This window comes from Bubalus kerabau, chromosome 4 (genome assembly GCF_029407905.1).
Source record: "Bubalus kerabau isolate K-KA32 ecotype Philippines breed swamp buffalo chromosome 4, PCC_UOA_SB_1v2, whole genome shotgun sequence".
In the NCBI taxonomy this organism is placed as follows: domain Eukaryota; kingdom Metazoa; phylum Chordata; class Mammalia; order Artiodactyla; family Bovidae; genus Bubalus; species Bubalus kerabau.
The window spans coordinates 144,507,284-144,527,602 of record NC_073627.1 but is presented as its reverse complement, the minus strand read 5'-3'; the positions used below and the strand labels follow the sequence as shown (position 1 = coordinate 144,527,602).

General features: G+C 38.1%; 1 protein-coding gene across 12 annotated transcripts in view; it reads left to right on the top strand.

Moving 5' to 3' along the window:
* KIF27 (kinesin family member 27) overlaps nucleotides 1-20,319 on the top strand; it is a 93,132-nt gene that overhangs the window by 9,992 nt on the left and 62,821 nt on the right. For 8 of the 12 annotated variants that reach the window (XR_008713771.1, XR_008713772.1, XM_055578928.1 and 5 more), the window contains 3 exons: nucleotides 6,807-7,007; nucleotides 10,724-11,667; nucleotides 14,874-15,017. Coding sequence is in view for 10 of the 12 variants with exons in the window: in XM_055578928.1 (XP_055434903.1) it covers nucleotides 6,807-7,007; nucleotides 10,724-11,667; nucleotides 14,874-15,017 (1,289 nt within the window). In the remaining 2 variants the exon portion in view is untranslated. Of the gene's footprint in view, nucleotides 1-6,316; nucleotides 6,399-6,806; nucleotides 7,008-10,723; nucleotides 11,668-14,873; nucleotides 15,018-20,319 lie in introns of all 12 variants that reach the window. The other 4 variants (XM_055578923.1, XM_055578926.1, XM_055578922.1 and 1 more) reach the window with 4 other exon arrangements.

The following is a 20,319-nucleotide window of genomic DNA, read 5'->3' as shown; positions in this document are numbered from 1 at the left end:
CATAGAATTTCAACTTTTTTTTTGACTGCACATATAATATTCCATAGTTTAAATGGATCATAGTTCATCCATTCCAGCATTAAGGGACAGTATTAATAATTAGGTTTGATTTTTACTGTTATAAAAAGTTGCAAGGGGTTTCCTGGTGGTCTAGTGCTTATCATTTGGTGTTTTCACCACCATGGCCCAGGTTCAGTCCCTGGTCAGGGAACTTAGATCCCACAAGCTTCTAGGTGCCCCCCAAAAACGTTGCAGTGTGTATCTTGTTACATTTAACTTTGGATCCATGTGCTAGTATTTCTGTAGAATAGATTCCTAAAAGTAAATTTGTTGAGTAATGGGTGTGTGTTAATTTGCTTCAGTCATGTCCAATTCTGTACGACCCTATGGACTGCATACTGCCAGGCTCCTCTGTCCATGGGATTTTCCAGGCAGGAATACTAGAGTGGTTTGCCATGCCCTCTTCCAGGGGATCTTCCCAACCCAGGGATCGAACCTACCTCTCTCATGTCTCCTGCATTGTCAGGCTGGTTCTTTACCACTAGTGCTATGTGTGCACATTTAAAATGTGAATAGATAGTGACAAATTATCCTCCAAAAAGACTGTACCTGTGTATATTTCCACTACCAATATATGAAAGCCATTTATTTTCTCTATACTTGGCCAGTCACAGGAACTCATAAATTCAAAATATTTCTCTCACCATCTGGTAGGTGAAAAATTACACTTTGTTTGAAGTTGCATTTCTTGATGTATTTGTGAAAATAGCATTTTCAATTTCCCAGGCTACCTATAGAACACCAGTTCTAGGTCAGCTATCTACTGTTTGATTATTGACCATGCAAATAATGCTGTTTTTTTCTCCAATAAATGATTGCATTTGCAGTGGCTAGGGCTTCCCATGGAGAAGGCGATGGCACCCCACTCCAGTACTCTTGCCTGGAAAACCCCATGGACGGAGGAGCCTGGTGGGCTGCAGTCCATGGGGTCACTGAGGGTTGGACACAACTGAGCGACTTCACTTTCACTTTTCAGTTTCATGCACTGGAGAAGGAAATGGCAACCCACTCCAGTGTTCTTGCCTGGAGAATCCCAGGGACGGCAGAGCTTGGTGGGCTGCTGTCTATGGGGTCACACAGAGTCGGACACGACTGAAGCGACTTAGCAGCAGCAGCAGCAGCAGGGCTTCCCTGGTGGCTCAGATGGTAAAGAATCCGCCTGCAATGTGGGACACCTGGATTCAATCCCTGGGTTGGGAAGATCCCCTGGAGGAGGGGATGGCAACCCACTCCAGTATTCTTGTCTGGAGAATCCCCATGGACAGAGGAGCCTGGAGGGTTATATAGTCCATGGGGTCGCAAAGAGTCGGACAGGACTAAGCAACTAAGCACAGAATAGGGTACCATGTTAGGCACTGGGGTAAAATGAAAATCTGTTATTTTTCAGTGTAATACTTATTGAAAGTCACACTCATTTTCCTTCTTTTCAGAACCTTGAATTTACCAACTTTTACCAAGCATAATGTCTAAAAACTTTCATTTGCATACTCTTTAAATAGTGTATAAAAGCTAAATGATGGCTGTTGAAGTATAAAACTTTATAGTTCCTTTCTGAAATAGTCTGTTTCAGGAATATAAGTGTGACATTGAACATGTGATCTTTTGGTTACCAGAATACATTTTGAAGCTTTAATTATAAATATTATTTGTAATTCAGCTTTTTGATACATCTTTTGAATTGCTGTGCTTTGTTATCTGTTGAAATGGGAAATGAATGAGCTATTTCTGATCAGCCTCATATTCTGGCTAAGCTAGAATGCATATATAATGCTGGAGTTTATAAATAGTGCTATTGGCTAGTTCCTGGAAGCTCTCTAGAAGGAATTTTCACTTTCTTGTACTGGAAAAACCTGCAGCTTCCTTCACTTGCCACACGATGGTGATCTTGCATCTTTTTTGGGTTTTTCTGGTGGTGCCCTGGGCAGTGAAAGCGCAGTCCTAACCACTGAACCACCAGGGAGTTCCCCTGTCTTGCATCTTGAATTAAGTGAATGACTGTCCAGGTTAATTTGGCTCAGGTTTTCAGGATGTCTGTTGCCTAAAATCTGAACATTGATAATCTTCAACTTGGAAGCAAGTTGTTTTTAAGGTTCATTTGTAAGCCATTTTTTTGTAGCTTGGAATGTATTTTCCATGAAAGTGAAGGTGTTAGTTCCTCAGTTGTGTCCAACTCTTTGCGGCCCCATGGACTATAGCCCACCAGGCTCCTCTGTCCATGGAATTCTCCAGGCAAGAATACCGAGTGGGTTGCCATTTTCCTGCTCCAGGGGATCTTCCCTACCCAGGGATCGAAGCCAGGTCTCCCGTATTGCAGGTGGATTCTGAACCACCAGGGGAAAAAAGCTCAAGCTTTTTTCAAAATGTGCTTTTTGGCTAAGTGTCAAGAAATATGACACCAATATATTTTTTTAAAGGGTTCTTGCTAACATAAATGAGTTGCATTCCATTGATTTGGAATACAATAATAAATAGTCTACCTGGATTATAATAAATAGTCTAAAGAGAGATATTTTAGTGCATCAGACTGTGAGATAAGTTGACCTAACTTGGGCTCAGTTTCTACTACCTCTGTCTGTTTTGAACTTCATAGGCACCAGTTATGCCTGTTGCATTCCTGGGGCTTTCAGTGTTTATTAAATCTTTTATTTTTGCCTTAAACTGTTACATAAGTATCATTTAGGTTTTTGTTGTTGTTGTCTTGTCATTTGATTGTCAGATTTTTGTTTTGTGCTTTTTCCAATTCTGTACAGAATATTTAGTTTATTTTTATAATCTATATTTAAAACTTTTAGACTATATATGTATTTCTGAAGGTAAAAATTCAAGTATTACAACTATGAAAGTTTTCCTTTCTTTTTTCTCCCTGTCCTAACTCCCCAGAGGTAACCATTTTTTGTGAATTTTTTCAGAAGTACCCTTCACATAGATATGTATATATGTTTTCTTTTACCCAAGTGAAATTTGCTCTGCAGTTTCTTTTTTTACTTTATGGAGCTTAGACATCTGTTTAAAAATAGATGCATGATATACCATTGTTAACCATTCTCCTACTAATGGATTTGTTAGTGTTCGGAATTTTTTCTCAATTACAAGACATCTTTCAGTTCAGTTCTGTTGCTCAGTTGAGTCCGACTCTTTGCGACCCCATGAACTGCAGCATGCCAGGCCTCCCGGTCCATCACCAACTCCCAGAGTTTACCCAAACTCATGTCCAGAGTCGGTGATGCCATCCAACCACCTTATCCACTGTTGTCCCCTTCTCCTCCTGCATCAGGGAGTCAAATGAGTCAGCTCTTTTCAAATGAGTCAGCTCTTCGCATCAGGTGGCCAAAGTATTGGAGTTTCAGCTTCAACATCAGTCCTTCCAATGAACAGCCAGGACTGATCTCCTTTAGAATGGATTGGGTGGATCTTCTTGCAATCCAAGGGACTCTCAAGAGTCTTCTCCAACACCACAGTTCAAAAGCATCAATTCTTTGGTGCTCAGCCTTCTTCACAGTCCAACTCTCACATCCATACATGACCACAGGAAAAACCATAGCCTTGACTAGACGGACCTTTGTTGGCAAAGTAATGTCTCTGCTTTTTAATATGCTGTCTGCTGCTGCTGCTGCTAAGTCACTTCAGTCATGTCTGACTCTATGCAACCCCATAGACGGCAGCCCACCAGGCTCCCCTGTCCCTGGGATTCTCCAGGCAAGAACACTGGAGTGGGTTGCCATTTCCTTCTCCAGTGCATGAAAGTGAAAAGTGAAAGTGAAGTCACTTAGTCGAGTCCGACTCGTAGCGACCCAATGGACTGCAGCCTTACCAGGCTCCTCCGCCCATGGGATTTTCCAGGCAAAGGTACTGGAGTGGGTTGCTATTGCCTTCTCCGAATATGCTGTCTAGGTTGGTCATAACTTTCCTTCCAAGGAGTAAGTGTCTTTTAATTTCATGGCTGCAGTCACCATCTGCAGTGATTTTGGAGCCCAGAAAAATAAAGTCAGCCACTGTTTCCACTGTTTCCCCATCTATTGGCCATGAAGTGATGGGACCGGATGCCATGATCTTAGTTTTCTGAATGTTGAGCATTAAGCCAACTTGCTCACTCTCCTCTTTCACTTTCATCAAGAGGTTCTTTAGTTCTTCTTCACTTTCTGCCATAAGGGTGGTGTCATCTGCATATCTGAGGTTATTGGTATTTCTCCCAGCAATCTTGATTCCAGCTTGTGCTTCCTCCAGCCCAGCATTTCTCATGATGTACTCTGCATATAAGTTAAATAAGCAGGGTGACAATATACAGCCTTGACATACTCCTTTTCCTATTTGGAAGCAGTCTGTTGTTCCATGTCCAGTTCTAACTGTTGCTTCCTGACCTGCATATAGGTTTCTCAAGAGGCAGGTCAGGTGGTCTGGTATTCCCATCTCTTTCAGAATTTTCCACAGTTTATTGTGATCCATACATTCAAAGGCTTTGGCATAGTCAATAAAGCAGAAACAAGACATCTTTGCTAGTCCTTATGTAACACATTTGGTTGTATGTGCATGTATTTCCATAGAACTGTCTCTGAGTCAGAGAGTGATTATGGTTTCAACTTTTGATACTGTCGAAACTAATGGTTCTCCAAAAAAGCTGTCCCGGGTTTACATTCTCATTATGTTTTAGAGGACCAGTTTGCTCACCTTGAGGAAATGGGGCATAATCAATTTAAAAAATCTTTGCTCACATGGTCTTTTAAACAGTGAATAATCATAATCATCAGATCATTGTGAACACAGTTTCATCAGTTACAACAGTGTGATTTTAATAGTATTTTAGTGTTAATAATTGAGAGAATGCTGGGTAATTCAGTTTTTACTGTATCTTAAAATAATTAACAGCATTGCCCACTTCCCCTCTTCTCTGCCCACTCCACCTGCCATCCACCACCCCACTTCTGCTCCTCTTTGTAGCAGAACTTTGAAAGTGTCATTCATCTGTGACTCGTGGTATCAGTTCTCTCCATCTGACACGGCAGTTGTCAAGATATCACAGATGACCTTCACTTTATTAAATTCGTTGGTCATTCCAGTCAAACTGGCCTTTCAGCAAACTTGGTACATACTCTTTACTTGGATTTCAGGTCACCACATTCATAGTTTTCCTCCTACTCTGCTGCTAGTAGTTCCTCTTAAGTGAACCCACAAATGGTTAAATGCCCAGAGCTCAGTCTTTGGTGCTCTTCTCTTCTGACTCTCAGCTTTTCCTCGTGATCTCATCCAGCCCCATGATATTAAATACCATCTATATGTAGCTACCTGACTTCCAATTTTTAACCTCCAGCCCAGACTACTGTCTTGAACTCTGATCTCGTATATCCAACTGCACCCTTCTTAGTTGTATCCTTAATAGATATCTCACACTTAATAAATCAAAAAATGAACTTCTGCCATTTTTCCCTTAAACTAACTCAACACACACTCTTCCCCTTCTCAGTTGATGACAGCTCCACTTGCTCAAGACAAAACCTTGGAGTTGTCCTTGACTCCAAGGACACCACTTTCTCTCACATTCTCATTGTCCATCACTTTCTCTCACATTCTGCGTCCAGTCTGTCAGGGAATCTTATTGGCTGTCCCTTCAACATAAATCTGGAATCTGGTCACTTGTCATCTTTCTCTGCTGCCAACTTTGTGTCACCATCATGTCCTCCTCTCCCTTGAACTCTCTAGATTCTTGGGTTAGTGCACTGGTCTCCTAAGTGGTGTCCCACTTCTACCCCTGCCCTTCTATGATCGATGTAAAACCCAGCAGATAGAGTGGTCTCTTTTGAATTCCAACTTACTGCTCTGCTCCAGTGAGACTCATGTCACTCAGAATACGACCTAAAACCTCTCGTGGTCTACAGGCACCTACATGCTCTGATTTCTGTCACCTCTCTGTCCTTGTATCCTGCCTCTCTCCCCTTGCTCCCTCTGCTCCAGCTACACTGGCTTCCTTTGTTTCTGGATCACACTATTTTAGCACATTTGCCCTTGCTGTTCTGTCTGGGACACTCAGATATATACATGGCTCCTCTGCCACCTCATTCAAGTTTCTCCTCAAATGTCAGCTTTTCTGTGATGCCCACAATATGACTTTCCAGTTTAAAGTTGCAATCGCCTTCCACCCAAATACCCTTACACTTCCAGTCCCCCTTACCTTGCCGTATTTTTTTCTCCAGGCATACCTAATGCTTTTTAATATACGGTATAATTCACTTATTCTTCTTTTGCTGTTGTCTGTCTCTCCTAGTACAGTTCCATAAGGGCAGGGATCTTTTCCCTGATTTGTTCACTGATGGTTCCTGGGGTCCTAGAATACTGCCTGGCACATAGTAGGTACTATATAAATATTTAATGAATGCATGAATGAAGTTTGAGTAAGCGCATGCATGTGAAAACTTTTGCTTCTGAATTTTATAGTTACAGTTTTTAAAAATTTATAATAGAAATTTCAGAAATTTATTGACAGTAATTTTTTTTTAATTTTTAAAAATTTATTTTGAATGGGAGGATAATTGTTTTACAGTGTTGTGTTGGTTTCTGCCATACAGCAGTGTGAATCAGCCATAAGTATTCATATGTCCCTTCCCTCTTGAATTTCCCTCCCACTCTCCCCACTCTATTCCCACCCCCTAGGTTGTCACAGAGCTCTAGATTGAGCTCCCTGATTGTAAATTTATTGCTTGTAGCTTTTCTTATATCTTAAGTTTCAGATGGGCTTTCTTTTTCTAAATTTTCAGCTTCAGTTGTGGAGGGTCAAAAAGGTATCATTCCTCGTGCTATCCAAGAAATATTTCAAAACATCTCTGGAAAGCCTAGCATTGACTTTAATATAAAAGTGTCTTATATAGAAGTATACAAGGAAGACCTAAGAGATCTTCTAGAATTGGAGACATCAGTAAAAGATCTTCACATCAGAGAAGATGAAAAAGGAAACACAGGTGAAGTAGCCTACTTAATTAATAGCCTTCATTAGCAAATGAATATGATCTAGTTCAGTTTCTGGACATTTTCCAAGGATTCTTTTTTTTTTTTTTTTTCCAAGGATTCTTTAAAAATAGACATAGAAACAAAATGAATTTGTTTTTACTTTTAAATGGAGTAACTTACTGATTATCAGTAGCAGCTAATTCATCTGGGTGAAAAGTAGAAGTTCAGACCACTTGGTATGATAAAGTTATTAAGTTGTAATTCACAATATAGCTGACCCTTGAACAATGTGGAGGGGGTTGGCAGTTAGGGGTGTTGAGCCCCAATGCAGTCAGAAATCCAAGTATAACTTACACTCGGCTTCTGTATCCATGGTACTGCATCAGCGGATTCAACCAACCTCAGATCGTGTAGTACTGTAATATGTTACTATTGGAAAAAAAAGGCCACATATAAGTGGACCTGCACAGTTCAAACCCATGTTGCTCAAGGATCAACTGTATTTATTTCCAATAATCTGCCCCCTTCCTGGTCTGACCTTAAGAAAGACTATGACATAGGCTAAATTAGTTTTGTACTTTTTTTTTTTCTTACAGAGTTACCCTGAGATTGGGGATGGCTTCTCCCTTTTGTGTTCATCCACGTTGATCCAGAACTGTCCTTTCTGCCTTTCTGATTTTTGTCCCAGCACACCTGTTGCTTCCTCTTTTTTAAAAGAAATTTTAGTTTAGAGTTTTTGTGTTTGCTCCTTCATACTGACATTTATCTGTCCTTTGTTGTGCTTCTCAAGGTCTGACTTTCTGTTCTGTCAACTTGTTAATACCATTAAATGTCTATTTGTTTGGAAATAGGAGAAGGTGAGAATGGGAAGGTCAAAATACAAGTATTTTAAAGAATAATACTTTCCACTTTTTTGTTTTAAAAGGTAATATGTTCAACATAAAACATTTAGAAAACATAGTAAAGTATAAGGAAGAAAGTTAAAGTTCAGAACTCAATTTTGGTGTGTTTTCTTCCAGATTTCTTTCTCTATTTCTTTCTCTTATTTTAAAAAATTAGACTTGCAACTCCACATATCATATTATATCTTATATTTTTACTTAATATTTATATTGTAAGAATTTTCACATCATTAAATATTTTTCAAATTTATGACTTTATGTGGTAATTTTATCCTCTGAATATATAATCTATTTGACTAACAGTCCGTTGTTGGACATTTAAGTTTTGGATTTTCCCGATTATTAGTACAGTAACTGTTATTGCATGTCTTCTGCTAGAAAACACATTTAGTAGAATCTTGCTGGAGATAAAGGATCCTGCCAGAGGAATGATCATGCCTGAGGGATTTCCTAGCAGTTAGGAAAATAAGATGGTTAGCTCCTTCAGTAGCCTGCAGGGGGCAGTAAAGCTTGGCTCCTTGTAAGCCCTGTCTTTGCAGCCCTGGCATTCCTGAGTGTTTGAAGGAATTGGTTTCTGGTGTTTTTTTTTAGAAAGAAAACATACATGGTACTCTGTGGCCTTATTAAATAATTTTGTATAGTTTATCTTTTCTAGACAAAATTCAGACTGATGTTTTGAGCTTCTGTATCTTATAAAATGTAACTATTGAATGTTTTTAACTTTTATTAAAAGTTACAAAAATAATACATGTTTGTTGTAAAATAGAAAGTACAGAAGTGTACACTGTCACTCCTGATAAGCTTAATGATCAAAATACTTCATAACTGATAGCAATCCTGCAAAAATTTTAGTAGAATGTAAGTCTTAAGACAAATTGCTGCTTACCTTATAAAATGTCCCGCTCACAACCCAAATGCATTTGTTTGACATATGTATTGAGTTTCTCTGTGTCAAGTGGTAGTTGGTATCCAGCCTGGATGCTACACAATTAGCATCACCTTGGAAGTTTTCTTTTTTTTTTTTATGCATTTTAATTTTTTGGGACTGTGCTGGGTCTTCATTGCAGCATGTAATCTTCTCTAGTCATGGTGCAAGGGTGACATGTGGGATCTAGTTCCGTGCCCAGGGATTGAACCTGGACCCCTTGCTTTGGGAATGCAGAGTCTTAGCCACTGGACCACCAGGGAAGTCCCACCTTGGAAGTTTTTTAAGAAATATTGATTTCTGGGCCCCACTTTTCACAAATTCTGATGAAGTAGTATAGTATAGGGCATGGGTGTTGGTACTTTCCCTTTTATAAAGGTCCCAGGTGATTTTCAGCTGGGTTTGAGGACCATAGTTAGTGCCAAGCTATAGCCTAGCATTAGAAAACTTTTTAAAAGTCATGCTATGATTTATGTTTACATTGTCATATTTTATAATCACCATAGTTGAGCACTCCCTGTTATAGTACAGGTACTTTAGAAATTTAAATGAACTGGGCTGTTAAGAAGAGTTGTCATGTTGAAAACAAGGCAAAAAGGTGAATATTGTTTCAAGAAAGAGTGACATGTTAGGATCTGATTAAAGAGGAAGCATGATGCTGTAACTTGAGCGCAGATTTATTGCTGTGATTCAAATCCCAAATCTACCTACTCCTTTTTGAAATATTTTTGGATATAAACAGATAATGCATGTAGTAAGCTTCAGTTATTTTGGGTTCTATTCTGCCATTGAAATAGAAGCTGTTTTGCTTTTTTTGAGTTGCCTTGCACTCTGATGTTACATAGGGGAAACCTGTTTTTGGAATGAATAACCAGCTTTATTTATACTGAAATATCGGAGAAGGCAATGGCACCCCACTCCAGTACTCTTGCTTGGAAAATCCCATGGACGGAGGAGCCTGTTAGGCTGCAATCCATGGGGTCACTAAGAGTCGGACACGACTGAGCGACTTCACTTTCACTTTTCACTTTCATGCATTGAAGAAGGAAATGGCAACCCACTCCAGTGTTCTTGCCTGGAGAATCCCAGGGACGGGGGAGCCTGGTGGGCTGCCGTCTCTGGGGTAGCACAGAGTCAGACACAATTGAAGTGACTTAGCATAGCATTCATTTATCACTGGGTATATGCTAAAAACCTTAAGCCTTAGGATGGCTTGAATATTAAAGAAACTCAAAAGAGACTATTTCTTTCAATTAATTTACTACTGATTAATTCTTTTGAGTTATATGGATAATTAATCTGTAACCTTTTAATCAGTATATTAGGCTCTACAAATCAAAATACTGGAATCAAGAATTTTTCTTTTGTCAGCCATCTTAAAGAATTGAATGTGATTCCAAAAAAAAAAAAAACCCAAATTGTTTAAAACATACATGCATATATTACATCTTTTAGAATTTGAACATCAAAATGAATGCCATCTATTAAAATAATCCTGTTAGAAGGTTATCTAAAATTATTTAATGATGTTGCTGATGTTACTTTTTTCTTTTAATGCTATTGATTTTTTTTTTTTTTTAGAAAAGCTTTGTATTGGAGTATAACTGATTAATAAACAATGTTATGATAGTTTTAGGTGAACAAGGAAGGAACTCAGCCATACATATACATGTATCTATTCTCTCCCCTGGATCCCATCCAGGCTGCCATATAAATTGATCAGAGTTCCATCTGCTACAGTAGGTCCTTGTTGGTTATCCATTTTAAATACAGATACTGATTTTTTTTTTCAAAGGGCCTCTCTTAGCTGGGCAGTTTAGCAAATGAAAATAGTTATGTGGTTAACTTTACTGTATTTTGATTAAAACTTGTTTTACAAACTTGCTGTTGCTCTTTTAAGTGATTGTTGGGGCCAAGGAATGCCAGGTGGAGAGTGCAGATGAAGTGATGAGTCTCCTGGAGATGGGGAATGCAGCCAGGCATACGGGTACGACCCAAATGAATGAGCACTCCAGTAGATCACACGCGATTTTCACCATCAGCCTTTGTCAAGTGGACAAAAATAGAAAGACAGCTGAAGATGGATCATGGCATTCCCATCGGCATATTGTCTCAAAGTTCCACTTTGTGGATTTGGCTGGATCAGAAAGAGTCACCAAAACGGGGAATACCGGCGAACGTTTCAAAGAATCCATTCAGATCAACAGTGGGTTGCTGGCTTTAGGAAATGTAATAAGCGCTCTTGGGGACCCACGCAAGAAGAGTTCACATATTCCATACAGGGATGCTAAAATCACCCGGCTTTTGAAAGACTCCCTGGGAGGCAGTGCCAAGACTGTCATGATCACTTGTGTCAGCCCATCTTCCTCAGATTTTGACGAGTCTTTAAATTCCCTCAAATATGCCAACAGAGCACGCAACATTAGAAACAAACCCACCTTAAACTTTAGCCCCGAGTCAGACCGTATGGACGAAATGGAATTTGAGATTAAGTTGCTTCGAGAAGCTTTGCAAAGCCAGCAGGCTAGTAGCAGCCAAACTAGCCAGATCCATCAGGAGGGGACTCCTGATAAAAATAAGATCCATTCTCTTGAGGAGCAAGTCACTCAGCTACAAGGAGAATGTCTGGGTTACCAAAACTGTTTAGAGGAAGCCTTTACCTTCCTGGTGGATTTAAAAGATTCTGTGAGACTAAATGAAAAGCAGCAACACAAACTGCAGGAATGGTTTAACATGACCCAGGAGGTCACTTTGTTCGGAGGACACAGGGGCATTGGAAATCTGGAAGAAGGACCACAGCATATTACAGTTCTCCAGCTGAAGCGAGAGCTTAAGAAATGCCAGGTACGTAGACACCACCTTAGTAGGTAACTTGTTTATAGACTAAATTTATTTGGGCAAGTAAGAGTCATTTTGGGGTTTCAGAAGTTTTGGTCTTTTTTTTTTTTAAATAGTTATATGTAAAATCTCATTTGCCTTTTCTCTGTTTTTTTTCTCCCTTTTCTTTGCCTGTTGCTTTTCCTGTTACCCTGTTTTTTCTCTGTTTCCTTTTCCTCATTTTCTTAGCTCCTCCTCTTTTCTCCTGATATTTTTTTTTCTCCTGATATTTTAATTTGTTGTATTTATTAAGTAGACTCTTGTGAACCTGGTTATTAATTAATTTAGAGAATGAAAAAAAACAGTTTCAGAAACAAAATTAAGTTAAATTTTATTGTTTTTAATCCCTCTTTAGGTCAGTGCTTTTTGAAAGAAAAATACTTCATCTCTTGAGTTTGGAGTTTTGATTCTTTAGAAAAATCATCATGTTTGATAATATTTAAGGAATGTAGCTATGTACATGTATATATATTATATATATGTCTAAACTAAGAATTACATTTCTCTTTTCATTCATAAAGACATTTATTATTTAAAGATTATGTGTCATTGGGGAAATAATGGAGAACAGATATACCTATTCATGCTTATGTGGCATTTGCATTCTGGTAGGCAAATGGATATTCCACCATTTTTTTAAAAATAGGAAAACATATAGGTAATAAGATAGCTTTCTAGTTAAAATCTTTCTTCAGTATCTTTTTTAATGTGTATTAGAAAGAAATCTCTATTACAGCAATTCTTGAACTTTTTTCTCACAAGGCTACTTTCTTCAAATTGAGGTCCCCTAAAGATCTTTTGTTGATGTAGTTTGTATCTACTCATATTTACCATATTAGAATTAAAACAAAAAATGTAAACTACTAGTTCACTCAGTACTAACAATGATAACCCAATTAATGTTAACATAAGGAACATTTTTTTCATGAAAAATAATTATTTTCCAAAACAAAAAATTTAGTAAGAGTGGAATTATTTTATATTTTTGCAAATCTTTTCATGTCTGACTTAATAGAAGACAGGTAGATTCTCATATCTCTCAGCATTCAATTTATTGCAATATATTTAGTTGAAGTGTGTGAAGAAAATCCAGCCTCATCTAGATTTGTAGTTGGAGGGGAAGAATATATTAGTGATTTTTTCAGGTAATTGTGAATATCCTTTGCTATTACATCAAAACTCAACAAGTAGAAATTTCCTAAAGGTTACTTGTGATGTGGGATTTGAAACCATTTTGTTATATTAAAGTTCACTGATTTTTATCTTACATTTTGAATGGATCTTTTATCCAAACGTGATTTTTGAATCAGCATGCATTGGACACTTGATAAATATTTGTTTACTAAGTTATGAAGATTTTTCAGTGTTAACATATTCACAATATAATATTAAAAAATCACATTTATATCACCTCTGATCTCACCTCCTGCAAAATCTTTAAGTATTGGGAGCTGTCAAGTTTATAGTAGCAGAAATGTTTTCCAAAATTCTGATTTTTTATGAAACTTGATTTTTATCATTTGCAGTAAATACTGTTAGTTGTTTTCCTTGAAATGATGTCACACACCCAAGTGTGAATAGCTTATCTGTTGTTCTTTAGAGTAAAAATAGCACCCTATGAAAAATGTGGCTATTTTAGCTTGTAACTCAACAATTGTACAAGATTTTTTGTACCAGGTAACTCTCACCCTTCAGTATACAGAAGAACTACTTTATGCCTGCCCATTTTGACACATAGAATACTGAAAAAAATGCTCATGTGCTGAGATTTAATAAAATCATTTTTATTGCTTCATCAGGATATTCTTAAGTGGTTCTCCATCCTCTCATAAATACCTCTTAAGGGACTTTGTTGCTTTTTTCCTCCATGATTTGAACACAGGAGCAGTATGTGAACATGAATATACTCTACAGATAAACACTTTTTAAAAACACTTTTAAATAAAAAATAAACAATAAAGCTGTAGTTTATAAAGTATATGTAACAGCACCATATGAAGTGCTGGGAAAACAATTACATTGTAAGCTCTCAGACTGACAGTTAATTGCCCAGAGCAGAGGATATGGGCCAATGAATATTCTATTTTAAAAAGAGAAAAGTCATAAAGGTCACATAAACAGGGTTATAAGGACCATCAGGGTCAGGCATCCTGTCCTATTTGGTCATTTGAACATCCCAAGCAGAAAAAAGAAGGAACTCTCCCAAAGCCCCAAGGGAAGGCTGTGGCAAAATCAAGCCTGGCCTCAGTCCATGGGTTCCCAGTGGAGAGGCCTGTCCATCTCCATGCCACCACCTGAGGAGTCATGTGCATGCTGTGTTTTTGAGAATGCAATTTTGTTTGTAAATCAGCTACTCATTCTTCTCTTTTCCTGTGTCTTAGTGGAAAGAGCACAGGCTTTGGATCCAGACAGGCCCTGAGGTTGACTGTCAGGAGTTTGGTTTATCCACTGTGTTGTCCTGGAATGGTGTTCACTCACTAAACTTTAGTTTCTTCATGAAAATGTTTAATTTCTTCAATGAGATATTTTTAAAATCCCGAGTTACAGTCTAGTATAAAGTAGGCCCTTGACCAATGTTGATTTTCTATTTATTTAGTTCAAAATTTAAAAGTATTATTTGCATATTCCAAGTTTATTTGGTGACAGGAATAATTCACTAGGAACTAAGAAAACTATATGTTTAACCATATTTCCAAACATATTCAAAATATATCTGTTTGTACTGAAAGGGTGCAAAGTTAACAAATGTTCTTCTTTTAAAGATCCATTATAAATATAGAACATTCTTATACTATATAGGTCAATTTGGGAAATGTGACCTTTTTGATTTCCAAAGACCCACATTAAAAATCTCATGGCAGTTCTAGAAAACTTGTAAATGCCTTGTTGAATGTACTATAGACTTTGAATAACTGGCTTCAGTTTTAAAATACAAGAAATAAAAAAAAGGACTGTCTCCCTATCTCTTTGGTGACTGATTCTTACGTTATACCAGTGATAGGTCCTTTCAGCTGTTTCTGCCTTCCTTATAATAGAGAAACAAGAAAAAAAGGTTAAGATTTTAAGAGTCACTGTCAGGCTGTCATTAAACCACAGTTTTTGTGGTATTATGTGGTTTCTTTTGAATATTTTCCATGGTGACTCTCTCTTGTGCTTTCTTTCCCCTCTCCCAGTGTGCTCTTGCTGCTGATGAAGTAGTATTTAATCAGAAGGACTTGGAGGTGAAGGAGCTAAAGAATCAAGTGCAAATGATGGTGCAGGAAAACAAAGGACATGTTGTTTCTTTGAAAGAAGCACAAAAAGTGAATAGATTGCAGGTAGAGTTAATGTACCTTGCTCTGTGTATTTCACTGGAATAGTACCTGACTAAAATAGCATTGTAAATGATAAGTAGGAATGTTTGCAAAAATAGGTTTCAGTTGAAGAGTTCTGAACACAAGCACCTGAAAGAGTTATTAGAGTTTTCCCCTAAATTGGTGTGAAGGGAAAACATTTTTATTGTTAGCTTGACTTATATTTCACAAATAAAGAGCCTAATACCCAGGAATTTAATTTGCAAGTCGTGCTGTAGTTATCCTTTCTTTATACTTTCCCTTCTGTTACTTGCCAGAGTAATAGGCAATGGGATATTGTTAAGTGTTGGAAGGTAAACACATCATTTAAAATTTTGATTTGTTAGATTACTGTTTTGTACTCCATCAATGATTTGCTCATTCGGTTTGGCCAAATCTTTCAAATTCTCTATCTTAGGTTTTCTGTATTAACATGGATGTGCCTGAAGTGTAACATGGTATGTCCCTAAGTATTGGGTTGGCTAGAAATTTAGTTTGGGTTTTGCCATAAGATATTTTGGGCCAACCGAATATTATACACCCTAGCTGTGAACCCTCCCATCCCCCATACAGTTCATTTCATTTAAAGCCTTTAGCTTCCTATCAGGGAGGAACTACTGTCCTGAATAATGATCTGATCCAGGAAAAATTAGACTTTGATTTTGACATTACTTTTTTCTTCTTCTTTTTTTAACCATTCTATCTCTGAATTAATTTAAAAACATAGCGAAAGTAGTGATAGTCATTCAGTTGTGTCTGACTCTGCAACCCATGTACTGGAGTCCGCCAGGCTCCTCTGTCTATTGGATTCTCCAGGTAAGGATACTGAAGTGGGTTGCCATTCACTTCTCCAGGGGATCTTCCCAACCCAGGGATCAAACCCAAGTGTCCTGCACTGAAGGTGGATTCTTTACTGTCTGAAAATGTATATAAACTAAAATGTGTTGTTCAGTGAAGTGAAGTAAAGTAAAGTGAAATCACTCAGTCGTGTCCGACTCTTTGTGACCCCATGGACTATAGCCTACTAGGCTCCTCCGTCCATGGGATTTTCCAGGCAAGAGTACTGGAGTGGGTTGCCATTTCCTTCTCCAGAGGATCTTCCTGACCAAGGGATCGAACCCAGGTCTCCCGCCCTGTAGGCAGGCGCTTTACCCTCTGAGCCACCAGGGAAGTTGTTCAGTGAATTATCACAGAGAGAACAGCTATGTAACCACCACCAGTTCAAGAAACAGCAAACTGCTAGCCCCAGAAGCCCTTAGTCTCTCCTCAGAGAGAGCTGCTCTCCTAACTTTGATAGTGATAATTTCCTTGCTTTACTTTGTAGTTTTACTATGTATCCTTGAACTCTGCAATTTAAGTTTTGGAATTTTTATAAATTTAATCATTCAATATACATTCTTTAGTATCTGATTGCTTTTATTGAACATTTTGTCTATTCTGCTTCATCCATGTTTTTGTGTGAAGCTGTAGCTTGGTTAGTTTATAGCTGTATAGGATATCATTGTATGACTATTTCACAATTTATTTTTCTTTTTCCTGTTGATAGATTTTTTTCTCCTATGAATTTTCTCATACATGTCCGCTGGTGCACACACACATGCATTTCTTTTGGATTTGTGCCTAGAAGTTGAATTGCTAGGTCATACATAGGGTAGGCAAATCTTCAACTTTAGTAAATAATACCAAACTTGTTTTCCAGTTTAAACTTGCACCAGCACTGTATGAGCATTCCTGCTATTCCACTTGCTTGCCAGCATTTGTTATTGTGAATTTTTTAGATCTTAGGCAATCTGGTAGGTATGTAATGTTATTTTATTGTGTTTTTAAAAATGTATTTCTTAATTTAAGAAATTTATTTATTTACTTATTTTGGGCTGGGCTGGGTCTTTTGTGCTGTGCACAGGCTTCTCTAGTGGAGAGTGGGGGCTACTCTCTAGTTGCAGTGTGTGGGCTTCTCATTTGCAGTAGCTTCTCTTTGCAGAGCCTGGGCTCTCGGGTGTGTAGTTGTGTATGGCAGGTATGTAATGTTATTTTATTGTGGTTTTAATTTTCATTTCCCTGATGGCTAGTGAAGTCGATCACTTTTTCATGTTTTTTCTTTTTTTTGGTCTTTGGGTACCTTCTTTTTTTTTAATTATTTTTGGCCGCACTGGGCCTTTGTTGCTGCCCCTGGGCTTTGTCTAATTGCGGCAGGGTGTACTCTTCATTGCAGTGAGGGCTGTTCTTTGTTGCAGTGGGTAGGCTTCTCATTGCAGTGGCTTCTCTTGTTGTGGAGCATGGATTCTAGGCACTTGGGCTTAGTAGTTGTGGCACACGTTCTTAGTCGCTCCATGGCATGTGGGATCTTCCCAGACCAGGGATCGAACCTTATCCCCTGCATTGCAAGGTGGATTCTTAACCACTGGACCACCAGGGAAGTCCTTGTGTACCTTCTTTTGTGAAATGCTCATTCAAGTCTCTTGCTTGTTTTCCTACTGGACTAAGTCTTCCATTATTATATTTGCCTTTCACATTTAAGAGCTATAGTCCTGAAATTGATTTTTGTATATGGGATAAAGTAAAGGTCAAATTTCAATTTTTTTCCAGGTAGATATCCATTTATTCCAGCATTACGTATTGAAAAGGCCATCTTTTCACCACTATTCTGAGTGCTGTTTGTCATAAGTCAGGGTTCATTCATGCATGAATGTATTGTGTATTTCTGGGACTTCTGTTGTACCCCATTGGCTTGCCTGTCCTTGGACCAGTGTCACATTTCTTATTTATTGTAGATTCCTGATAAGTCTAGGTATATCACTAACCCATGAACTTGGTATATTCCTCCATTTACTCACGTTTTCTTTGGTTTTTCTCAGTAATGACTTTTTTGGGTTTATATTTATGTATTGAACATCTTTTGTTAGATTCATTCCCAGGTGCTTAATTTTTTTATGTGACTATGAATGGAATCTCTTCAGATTTCCATTTTCTTAATTGTTTGTTGGTATATGTAACTGTATTGGTGTGTGAATATTGATAGCTTATACCAAGCAACTTGATAAAATTCATTTCTAAATTCTGATATTTTATGTAAATTCTTTTGGATTTTCATTTATGATTGTGTCATCTGCAAATGATGACATTTTTATTCCTTCATGATCTTTATGCTTTTTTTTAACCTTTCTTCATTGACTTTGATCTTCAATACAGTATTGAATACAAGTGATAGGAAATGTTCTTGTCTTGTTTCCAACTATAAAAGAAAAGCTTTCACTTTTCACTATTAAGTATCATGTTTGCTGTAGGTATTTTTTAATTTATTCTTTATCAAACCAAGGAAAAATTCTTTGCTGAGAATTTTTATTATGAATGGATATTACATTTTATCAAATTTTTCTTTATCATGATTTTCCTACTTTATTCTGTTAATGTGAATGAATTGTAGTGATTTTTCCAATTTTTACACCAATCTTATATTCCTGAAATAAACCTTTTTTTTTTTTTGGTCATGATGTATTGTTATGCTGGGGGTCCCCAAGACCACCCTCAGGTTGGAGGCTGTACTTGGAGGACTCAGCATACAGTTGTGCTCATCAGTTCAGTCGCTCAGTCATGTCCAACTCTTTGTGACCCCGTGAACTGCAGCACGCCAGGCCTCCCTGTCCATCACCAACTCCCAGAGTCCACCCAAACCCATGTCCATCAAGTCGGTGATGCCATCCAACCATCTCACCCTCTATTGTCCCCTTCTCCTCCTGCCTTCAATCTTTCCCAGCATCAGGGTCTTTTCAAATCAGTCAGCTCTTCATATCAGGTGGCCAAAGTTTTGGAGTTTCAGCTTCAACATCAGTCCTTCCAGTGAACACCCAGGACAGATCTTCTTTAGGATGGACTGGTTGGGTCTCCTTGCAGTCCAAGGGACTCCCAATAGTCTTCTCCAACACCACAGTTCAAAAGCATCAATTCTTCGGTGCTCAGCTTTCTTTATAGCCCAACTCTCACATCCATACATGACCACTGCAAAAACCATAGCCTTGACTAGACTTATTAGGCATGGGCCTAATAAAAGAAAGCAAAGGGAACAGGGACATAGAGTGAAGTCTAGAAGAAATCAGGCACAGGCTTCCAAGATATATCTCCCAGTGGAGTCACCCACATGTACTTAACTCCCCCAGCAAAGATTGTGACAACTCACGTGAAGTGTTGTCTATCGAGGAGACTCAGGTTTTATTGAGAACTGGCCATGAAGGCATTCTCTGACCACCATCTACCAGAATTCCAGACTAGCGGAAGGAAAGGAAAGCAGGTGTTCAACATAAACCACCTTGTCTGCACAAACACTTTGAGCACAGTGAGCCACTCTTACTCAATAGGGTATTGGGAACCCAGTTAGGATCCGAGTTCCCAGACACCAGCCAATGAACAACCTCGTATGCAGGTCCTTCAAAGGATAGCAGTCAAGTCTTCTGTGTTAATTTACTCTTTTCTACAAATGTCCTTGATTTGGTTTGTAATTATTTTGTTTAAGATTTTAGCATGTCTATTCATGGGTATATTTTCTTTTCTCAAAATATTCTTGTCAGATACTTTTCTATACTTGGGAAGAGTGTGTGAAGAATTGGTGTTATTTCTTCCTTAAATATTTGGTTGAATTCACTTGAAAAATATTTGGGCCTGGAAAATTTCTCTGTGGAATGTTTAATTATGAATTCAGTCACATTTTCCTTTTGCCCCCTTTTTGGTAAGGTCTGTTTTTCAAAAAATGTAACAGCTATTTCATATTTCAATAAATATGTTGAAATGTTTATAATAGTCTCACCTCTTTAATGCTTTTAGACATGTTAATGACATCCCGTTTTTCATTCCTGGTTGTTTGTGCCTTCTCTCTCTCTCTTTTTTTTTTTCCTTGATCAACTTCACCAGAGGTTTCAATTTTTTTTAGTCTCTTCAGAGACTAAATTCTTTTTTAAAAATTATAATTTTATTTATTTACTTATTTATGGCTGTGCTGGGTCTTCGTTGCTTAGCTCCAGCGTTTCAATCTAGTTGTGGCAAGTGGGGGTTACTCTCTAGTGCACAGACCTCTCATTGCAGGGGCTCCTTTTGTTTTTGAGCACAGGCTGTAGACCGCATGGGCTTCAGTGGTTGCAGCACCTGGGCTTGGTAGTTGCAGTTCCCGGGTTCTAGAGCACAGGCTCAGTAGTTATGTTGCATGCGCTTAGTTGCTCCCCAGCATGTGGGATCTTCCCAGATCAGGGATCAAACCTATATCTCCTACATGGGCTGGCAGATTCATTACCATGGAGCC